The sequence below is a fragment of the Enhydra lutris genome, unplaced genomic scaffold (genome assembly GCF_002288905.1).
Source record: "Enhydra lutris kenyoni isolate GAN:26980312 unplaced genomic scaffold, ASM228890v2 scaffoldscaffold6, whole genome shotgun sequence".
NCBI classification, from domain to species: Eukaryota; Metazoa; Chordata; class Mammalia; order Carnivora; family Mustelidae; genus Enhydra; species Enhydra lutris.
In genome coordinates, this window is record NW_019154090.1 from 24,978,438 (window position 1) to 24,988,809 (window position 10,372).

The 10,372-nt window shown below is 51.0% G+C and overlaps 1 protein-coding gene across 1 annotated transcript in view; it reads left to right on the forward strand.

The window, feature by feature from the left end:
- The first annotated feature begins 652 nt into the window (after window positions 1-652).
- LOC111141636 (syntrophin alpha 1) overlaps window positions 653-10,372 on the forward strand; it is a 29,187-nt gene continuing 19,467 nt past the window's right edge. Inside the window, exons 1-2 of the mRNA XM_022494358.1 lie at window positions 653-1,026; window positions 4,118-4,303. Of these exons, the coding sequence (XP_022350066.1) occupies window positions 717-1,026; window positions 4,118-4,303 (496 nt within the window). The 5' untranslated portion in view covers window positions 653-716. The remainder of the gene's footprint in view (window positions 1,027-4,117; window positions 4,304-10,372) is intronic.

A 10,372-nucleotide genomic window follows, 5' to 3' on the forward strand; every position in this document is an offset into this window, starting at 1 on the left:
TCCACCCACCCCCAAGCCCTTAACAGCTCGTAGCGTGCTCATCTTGGTGGGCGGGACCTGTCCGCTTTAGAAGCCACGCCCCTAGATAAGCCACGCCCACAGACCCAAGGCTCGGCCCCACCTCGGGAAACCAGCTCCTTCCAAACCCCGCCTGCGAAGTCCCTGGGGGCCCGGTATCTACACAAGTCCCGTCCCTGGAGGGCAGCTCTCCGCCAGACAGAGCTCTGCCCCGACGCCCAAAGCCTTGCACCAGGATCCATGATTCTCTTTCTCCTGGGCTCCTACGCCTGTGAGCTACGGTCCCTGCCCTCGACGGCCTTGGGAGCTCAGAGTTTCTGTCGCAGGAACCTGCTTCCGATGCGAAGCCCCGCCCCTTTATGGCCCCGCCCAGCTCCTCACTTACCCGCCTCTCTCCTTATCTCTTGACCCCTACCTCCTACCCACAACGCCCGCAACCTCTAAGTACTCTCACGATGCATCCTTCTGGTCCTGGGCACCGCGGCGTCGCATCCACAGTTTGCCTGCGACCCCGCCCCTCTCCGTAGCCACACCCCCTGGACAGCCCCGCCCCCGAGGCTCCACCCCCAGCGGCCCGGGTTAGTGTAGCCGCTGGCCCAGTCGGGCCCCCGCTGCCCTCTGCCCTGGGCGCTTGGTAGGAGCCGGCCGGGTACTGCGGGGCAGGGCGAGCGCGGCGGCCCGGGGGCTCGGAGGCGAAGATGGCGTCAGGCAGACGCTCCCCGCGCACCGGGCTGCTGGAACTCCGCGCCGGGGCTGGCTCGGGGGCTGGCGGCGAGCGGTGGCAGCGGGTGCTGCTCAGTCTGGCGGAGGACGCTCTGACCGTGAGCCCCGCCGACGGCGAGATCGGCCCGGAGCCTGGCGCCTCGCGGGAGCCGGAGCCCGCGCAGCTCAACGGCGCCGCCGAGCCTGGCGCGGCGCCCCCGCAGCTGCCCGAGGCTCTGCTGCTCCAGCGGCGCCGCGTGACGGTGCGCAAGGCCGACGCCGGCGGGCTGGGCATCAGCATCAAAGGTGGGCGCGGGGGGCACCGAGGGCATGGGGGTCGCGGTGTCTGTGGGGCCGCCGAGGGCGCAGGGGTCGCGGAGCCTGGCAGCCTACGGAGGACGCGGAGTTGGAAGACTTCTGTCTAGGGTCAGGGAGGGTGTCTGAGTGGACAGAGGGACTGAGGACACCGGGAGCACCAAGGTCGGAGGGGTTTCGGGAGAGGGAGGCCTAAGTCGAAGGCACAGGTGGAGCGGGTGGGGGCGCACCAAGGACAGGTGGGTGGGAAGTTCTGTGAGGAGGCATTGAGATGTCAGAGTTGCCTGGACATCAAGGACAAGAGGGAAGGTAGGAGAGCAAAGGATGGAGAAAGGGGATTGAGGCCTGGGAAGCTACTGGGCAGGAAGGAGGAAGTCCCTGAGACACAACCAAGGTGGAAGGGAGGGGTAAGGCCTGGAGTTGGGAGCCCAGGTTTGGAGACTTGGGTAGAGGCACAGGCTGGGTTCACAGACAGGGGTCCAGGAAGGACCTAGAAATCTGAGGACCCAGGACCCTGTGTACTGAGGACCCAGGACCCTGTGTACTTAGGTGAAGGGTCCTGGGCTTGAATTTCCTGATCTGGCCATCATCACCTTGCACATAATTGAGAGGAGTGCACATAGAGTTGTTACTCCTCTCTGAGAAATCTCAGCCCCCAATACTGAGCGATTTCTTTAGGAAGCACCAGGATTGTGTTTGAGTCCTGGATCTGTGTGAACTTAGACAAATCACTTCCCGTCTCTGGACTCGAGTTTCCTCACTGTATGTTGAGGCTAATGATAGAGTTGTAAGGTTTCTGTGAGAACTGGAGTCTGAAGTACTCACCCTGCAAACACACAGTAGGTGCTTGATTAATTGTTGCTGTTAGATGAGAGGAAAAAAGGAGGCCGGGAGAGACTCCCAAAGCAACTAACCATAGTGCTTAAAATCCCAGTATACTCCCAGCAGCTGGGTTCACCATGCCTACCCATCTGCTTCTCGGGGTGCTGTCTGCCTTGGGAAAGGGCGTCGGCTCTGGTATCACCTTGGATATGCACTCTTCTCTCTCCCCAGTGCTGCGTCTATTCATTGGTGTCTCCAGACCCTTTGGCCTGGGTGAGAGGGTAGGGATGGTGAGGACTGAGCCACCACTGTGTGCTGAATGCTGTGTCTGTTGCTCTAGGCTTATGATCCATTTCATCCAGGCAACAAGTGGTAAAAAGTGGGGAGCATAATATCCATTTTGCAGGTGGAAAAACCGAAACTCAGAAAAATAAAACCATTTTCCCAGGCTCAAACAGTGAATGACAGTGCTGAGATTTCAACCTCGATTATCAGGCCTTAAGAGAGTAGCCACGGATTTGGTTCTTCCCCATGGAAGGGCACATTCCCAGATAGCCGACCAAAGGAATCGAAAAGGGAGAAAGGGGGAAGACAGAGAATGGACACCAGTCTCGCCCCTAAACTCCAGAATGGGAGAGGGCAGCAGATCAATCCAGAAATTATACACTCAATGTGTTAAAGCAGAAAGGAACTTAGAGTTAATATAGAGTTCCATTTTACAGATGGACAAGCTGAGACTTGGAGAGGAGACGGACTTTCCAAGGTCGCATAAAGTTACTCCTTAGTTCCATACTGCCATTTGGGAGTGAAGGTACTTTTACGAGGGGTCAGGGGAAGTACCAGCTCCATTCTGTTCTTCATGGATAAAGCCTGGGCTCTTGTTTCCATGGTGACCGCCCTCTGAGGGTCCAGCCCAGCTGAGGCAGCCTGGAATGATCATAGCTTCAAACTGAACTGAAGTCCCTAGTTTCTGATGGGAGAGAGCAGATATAAATAGAAACCCATTCCCTGGGGCACCAGGGTGGCTCAGTGGGTTAAGTGTCTGCCTTCCACAGAGGTCATGATCTCAGGTTCCAGGGATGGAACCCCTCATTAGGCTCCCTGCTCAGTGGAGAGCCTACTACTCCCTCTCTCTCTGCCCCTCTCCCTGCTTATGCTCTCTCTCCCTCTCTTGCTCTGTTCAAATAAGTAAATAAAAATCTTAAAAAAAAAGAGAGAGAGAGAGAAATAACCCATTCCTTTCTAGGCTTCAAATCCTGTGTGGTGCGGTGAGTTGGGCCTGTGTGGGGGCCAGGGGAGGTGTTCCAGTCCGACCTTTGCTACCAGTTTGTTATGTGACCTTGAAATAATGACCTCCTCTTTATGGACCACTAGTTCCTCATCTTCAGTAATCTGGGTTCGACCAGTAATGTGGTATCTGAGAGCCTTAGTTACAGTCAAGCATAGGGTTAAGAGTGTTGGTTCTGGAGCCAGGAGACCTAGGTTCAAATGCTGCTTTCCTGCCACCAGCTAGCTGAATGACCTTGGGCAAGGGGCTTCTCTCTGCACTTCATTTTTCCTGAGAGGAGACTGAGCATGCTTGTATGATTGGGATGTTGTGAAGATACAGTGAGATGACATTGAGAGCATTTAGCATGGTGCTTGGCACTTAGTGTATGAAACTAATGCGAATTATTATGTCTATTTCATATTTTAAAAGGATATTCAAGAGCTTAGCACTTAGCAATAAAGTGATTCAGTAAGATCTACTAGCTTTTTTTTTTTTTTTTTGTATCAGAGATGCAATTTGGATAGGCTTTTGAAATCTAGACTTTCAGGCCTTGATTTTCAGCTGGGTTCTGGATTGTAAAGCTTTCCAATTGCTGAAGAGATCCTTGGGTGGGGGGCATTGCAATAACGGACTTCTATCTTTACTCCAGGATAAAGGGATCAGTGGGTTCCCCCATTGTGGGAAAGTTGCCTAAAATACAAAATATTTAAGAAAAAGTGACTGAAGCACTTGTAAGTTGCTCAAATATGGACGAACACCCAAAGCGTTTAGCCAAAGATCCAGTGACCAAACTCCATTATGAATTTAGAACACTTATTAGTGTTCCAGACTCCTAAGACTCATTTCTGAGATCCTCTTTCCTCTCTCATCCCTGCTCTCCTGGTACTGGGCTGGGCACCGAGACAGGCCTTCAGAAATAATTTTGCCTTCATGTACTCTCAAGCATTGGAGTGTCTGCCTCAGTGTCTTCCTCTTTCTGTGCCTGTGCAGGGGGCCGGGAGAACAAGATGCCTATTCTCATTTCCAAGATCTTCAAGGGCCTGGCAGCTGACCAGACCGAGGCCCTCTTCGTGGGGGATGCCATCTTGTCTGTGAATGGGGAAGACCTTTCCTCTGCTACCCACGATGAGGCGGTACAGGTCCTGAAGAAGACAGGCAAAGAGGTGGTGCTGGAGGGTAAGCACTGGGGACCCCAAGGGTGTTATTCTTTTCTCTGCTTCCCCCAGGCTTCAAGTGGCCCCCGCCCAGCAGCGGGGGCTGGGAGGTGGGCTGGGTGGAAACAGAACTTGGGGACCTGCCTTGACATAGAATTGGGGTGGTGGTGGGAAAGCTGACACAGAGCCAGACAGACCTAGTTTTCCTTTCCTCTCTTTCATTCCCTAGCTCTGTAGACTTGGGCAAGTCATTCCATTTCCCTGAGCTTTGGGTTCCTCATCTGTAGAACAGGGAGGTAACTTCTGTCTTGCTGGGTTGTGTGATCAGAGCAAAACGGACCTGGCAGGATCTGCCACCCAGTGAGTGAATCAGGGAAAGAGAGGGGCAGGGAGGGACTGGGGAAGGGGCAGCTAATATTCTCTCTTGAGGAAACTGGAGAGTTTCCATCTCCAGGGACCCTGAAACCCTGGGACCCATGCTCCCTTGGGAGAAGACTTGGCCTTTATCTTGCAGAACATTAGATCCTTCCAGCAAGGATCAGAGAAGAGTCTTGGAGGGAGGACATTGGTGGTTCTCCTCTGCTATCCTCGCACTGTGTGGTCTTGGATGAGATTGTGTTCTCTGAGCCTCGGTTTCCCTATTGGTTGTGATAAACCTCTTGCTGTGGCTGTCCCATATCTGCCTTTTGCCATCTCTCTCAGGAGGTTTCTGCTTTGCTCAGGCCTTTCTTCAAACTCCCCTCTGTCAATTCCGGAAGCTGTGGGGGCCTGAGGAATGTGTGTTTGGCTCTTGGCCCAGAACAGGCACAGGGAGATGGCGGGGGCTGATGGAGAATGCCATGGCCAGCGAAGCTGCTGAGCTGAGCCCCAGGCCTGGATCCTCATAGATTGCCTTTGTGTCCCCAAACAGGTCTCCAAGAGGCCACAGAAACAAACAGGCTCTGGGGGATCTTTGGCATACTCGTGGCCCTGACCTTGGTTCTCTCTCATTTTGTTTTATTTTTACATTTTCAGTGTATGTCTTTAAGTGCCACTGGTGCATTTTTAAAATATACACTTTTTTTTTTTCTAAGTGGATAGATCTCTATTTTTTTTTAAGATTTTATTTATTCATTTATTTGAGAGAGAATGAGAGAGTGAGCATGAGATGGGGAGGGTCAGAGGGAGAAGCAGACTCCCCGCTGAGGAGGGACCCCGATGCGGGACTCGATCCAGAACTCCAGGATCATGACCCCAGCCGAAGGCAGCTGCTCAACCAACTGAGCCACCCAGGCGCCCCTAAGTATACACTTTAAAAAAAAAAGTCAACTCTGTGGTCTTGGTCCTTGAAGCTTAAGTGTAACAGTCATATTTTAACAGCAAAATTAAAGAACAAGATCACTGATAAATGATAGAGATAAAAGAGACTCTCCCTACCCTATGCCTCATTATTTTGGTATTTATAGCCAGTAATGCAGCTGAAACTCATCAAAATGTCATATTTGGGTTGACTTGAGAAGATCTCTTAGTTTCTGCTGTTTGAAAGTTTAATCTGGAGGTGGTAAGATTTCTACTGTAGACACATTCCTAATCCACACGGAGGTCCTCCTCCCCCTCTCATCTTCAGATGGAGAATGTCTCTCTATCTGAGTTCTCAGCGTGGGTCTTTCTGAAAAGATAGCATCTTTGAGTGTTGGAAGCTTGAGGCAACTCTTGGCTTCAGGAGCTAATACCCAAGCCTTCGGTATCATTCTGGTACTCCATTCCTTCCTTACTAAGCCAAAAAACACTTATAGACACCTGCTATGTACCTGGTGTGCAGAGCATTGGGTCAGAAGCTAAATCCAACCCAGGCCCTCTCCTGAAGGAGCTCATCATCTTTTGGAGGAGATAAAATGTAAACACTGTCTCGTTCATACAAACTATTTAAAAATCAGTTCCTAAACTATGTCTGCTCTGTGATCAGTCTCTGGCCTTGGGTAAGACCCTTGCCTTCTCTGGCCCTCAGCTTCCCTAGCAGTTGGGATTAGACTAGATGAGAGATGATCAATCCCTTTCATCTTCAGTGTCATCTTTCCTGGTGGATACTGGGAGGCATGTATCTGGAAGGATTGGGAAGTCTTGTCTGGGCTCAGCAGAAAGGAGCTAGAAGTGATTAGCCATGTCTATCATGGGTACAGTAGGGAACAGAAGTAACGTGTGTACCGCTCTAGGTCTGTAGCCATTACATTTTCTGAGACTTTTCCCAGGGTGAGATCTTTCCTTGGCAAACCTTGCCCCCGGTCTCTGGCTGGAGCCTGGCCTATCTCTTGCCCAAAATAGGTTGTGGCACACGGTAGGCACTCAATAAACATTAGTAACTTACCCTCCTCCCATCACATTTATTTAGAATTGGTATTATTTCCTTCTGGAATGTTTGGTAGCATTCTCCAAGGAAGCCATCTTTATAGAAAGTTTTTTTTTTTTTTTAAGATTTATTTATTTATTTGACAGAGAGAGAGAGAGAGATCACAGGTAGGCAGGCAGAGAGACAGGGGAAGCAGGCTTCCTGCTGAGCAGAGAGCCCAATGTGGGGCTTGATGTGGGGCTTGATCCCAGGACCCCGAGATCATGACCTGAGCTGAAGGCAGAGGCTTAACCCACTGAGCCATTGCAGACGCCTCTATAGAAAGGTTTTTTTTTTTTTTTTTTTTAAAGATGTTATTTATTTGTTTGACAGACAGAGATCACAAGTAGGCAGAGAGGCAGGCAGAGAAAGAGGAAGGGAAGCAGGCTCCCCAGTGAGCAGAGAGCCTGATGCGGGGCTTGATCCCAGGATCCTGGGATCATGACCTGAGCTGAAAGCAGAAGCTTTAACCCACTGAGCCACCCAGCCGCCCCTGGTTTATGTCTTTTTAAAGAATTTGTCCATTTCATCTAAGTTAACAAATTTATTTTATTATAAAATTTTTAAAAGATTTTATTTATTTATTTGACAGAGAGAGATCACAAGTAGGCAGAGTGGCGGGCAGAGAGGAGGAAGCAGGCTCCCTGCCGAGATCATGACCCGAGCTGAAGGCAGAGGCTTAACCCACTGAGCCACCCAGGTGCCCTTTATTATAAATTTGACAACTAAAAATTTGGCAAAATAAATTTGTTTATAATCTTCCCGTATTATTCCTCCCTTTTGGATGCGAGTGCTCTCTGCTTTCTTTTTCCTCCTCCTTTATACTGCTCTGCTCAGTGGTTTTGAGGGGAATCTCAGTCTAGTGGCGGGGGTTGGGGGGAACAGCTGAGTGAAACTACCAGATTACAGATGTGTCATAGGTGCTGAAGTGGGATCTGTCCAGGGATGAGAGGAGGCAGAGGTTACTTCTCTCTGGATAGTCAGGAAGGGCTTCCTGGAGGCGGGGATGCTGGCACTTTATGAACAACAAGCAGATGTGGGTATGGGGTGGGGGAAGGGCATTCCAGGCGGGGGAGCTCTGTGAGCAAGACCTCAAGGGGGTGAAATGACTTGACTTAGCTGGGGAACAGCCTGCGAACTAGTTAGGTATATCTGAGCCAAGGGCATGAGGGAGTGGAGAAAGAGGAGGCTGTCCAGACTGAGAGACTTCAGGGCCTTGAATGCCAGGCTAAAGGCATTTAGACTTCCCCTGGAGGAAAACAGAGAGCCATTAGAGGGGGTGCAGCACATGGGCATATCTGGGTTTTAGCAGCATCAGCGTGGTTTGAAGGAGGCAGAAATAGATGCAGAATGGCAGTGAGGAAGCTGGGACCATGGACAGGAAGGGGATGGCGGTGGTTTGTCCTAAGCAGGCTTGGATAGGAGGAGGAGTCTGACGTGACCTTCTTGTTAGTTTTTTCCAGCCTTTTCTTAGTTGAAGTCTCTTTCAAGCTACTTTCCTAGCCCAGCAGCCTTGTGGAAGGATAATTCCACCCAATTCAGCCAGGGACAGGCCTTAGGATCAAGAGTCTTTGAATTGCCGAAGTGACCTGGGGAGCCCGGAGGATTTGAGGGAGCTGGGATGTTGGGATGTGGTTGGTCCTTGAGATATGGGGGAGCTTGTGGGGATGGTAAGGAACTGGCAGCTTCATCCGTCTGGACTCAGGACTCCTGACACTCTCTGGGCCTCGGTTCCTCCTTGGAGTGCAATTACTAGCCACATTGTTCAAAATTCCTCACCCCCATCCCACTCCTGAGGCCACATCCAGGGGGCATGGAAAGATGGCCTGTCCTGTGGATATGAACCTGGCAGGGCAACTGGATATCTTTCCTGAGGCCTGGGGCTCAGTGGGTACAGAGCCCCCTGAGAGCATCCTAGAAGGACAGATGTCACTAGCTAACTCTGGGTGGCAGCCTACTTCCCTGGCCTAAGTCAGGGGTTCAGCTGGGCCTCATTAACCCTGGCCTGCCTTTTAGGCCCTTTCCTCTGCTAGGTCAGGGGTTTGCACAAATGTTTTCAGCTTGTTCTCAGCCACAGGGATGTGTTTGTGATCAGAGTCTGGGCCCAAGCTGGCAGCCAGCACGCCTCTGTCTGCTGCTTAGAGAGGCCCATTGTGTGCACAGACCTGGAGCCAGGGCCAGCCTAGGCCCTTGGAGACCAGGCCTGGGGGAAAATCAAGAGACAGCCAAATGCTCTCCACCCCCTCCACCCACTCCACCCCCATTGTGGCTGGCAAGACAGGGACAACAGAGAGCCTGTGATGCATTAAAAAATAATACTAAAGGACAGAGGCACCTGGCTGGCTCTGTTGGTAGAGCATGTCACTCTTTTTTTCTTTTCTTTCTTTTTTTTAAAGCTTTTATTTATATGAGAAGGAGAGAAAGCGCACGAGTACAAGCACGGGAGAGAGGCAGAGGGAGAGGGAGAGGCAGGCTCCTCAGGGATCCCTAACTGGGGCTCTATCCCAGGACCGCAGGATCATGACCTGAGCCAAAGGCAGGCACCTAACTGACTGAGCCACTTAGGCGCCCCATCACTCTTTTTTTTTTTTTCCAAAGATTTATTGAGGCACCTGGGTGGCTCAGTCATTGGGCATCTGCCTTCAGTTCAGGTCATGATCCCAGAGTCCTGGGATGGAGCCCCACGTCGGGCTCCCTGCTCGGCGGGAGGCTTGCTTCTCCCTCTCCCACTTTCCCTGCTTGTGTTCCTTCTCTTGCTGTCTCTCTGTCCAATAAAAAGACCTTAAAAAAATTTATTTTTTTATTTGAGAGAGAGAGAGAGAGAGAGAGAGAGAGGAGGGGTGTGAGCAGGGGGAGGGGCAGAAAGAGAGGGAAAAAGTCTTAAGCAGACTCCACTCTGAGCCCAGAGCCTGTGGTGGGGCTTAATCTCACAACCCTGAGATCATGACCTGAGCCCAAACCAAGAGTCTGACACTTAACTGACTGAGCCACCAGGTGCCCTGTGCGTGTTACTCTTGATCTTGGGGTTGTGAGTTTGAGCCCCACATTGGGTGAAGAATTAGTTAAAAACAAAAATCTTTAAATAATAATAATAATAATAAAGGATAATAAAAATTAAAGTCAGTTTCAATACTTTATACAAAATAGCAAAGGTACATCCCACATAAAGATCAAACTTTTTTTTAAAGATTTCATTTATTCATTTGAGAGAGAGAGCACACAAGCAGGGGGGAGAGGCAGAGGGAGAGGGAGAGGGAGAAGCAGGCTCCCCACTGAGCCAGCTGGGAGCCCGATGTGGGGCTCAATCCCAGGACCCTGGGATCACGACCTAAGCCAAAGGCAGATGCCCAACCATCCAAGCCACCCGGGCACCCCATGATCAAACTTTTAAAAGACAGCACTCATAGAGTAGCATGTCCACAAATATTCATGATAAAAGGCAGTATGGTGTGGGGCACCTGAATACCTCAGTCAGTAGAGTGTCCATCACTTCATTTTGGCTCAGGTCATGATCCCAGGACCCTGGGATCACGACCTAAGCCAAAGGCAGATGCCCAACCATCCAAGCCACCCGGGCACCCCATGATCAAACTTTTAAAAGACAGCACTCATAGAGTAGCATGTCCACAAATATTCATGATAAAAGGCAGTATGGTGTGGGGCACCTGAATACCTCAGTCAGTAGAGTGTCCATCACTTCATTTTGGCTCAGGTCATGATCCCAGG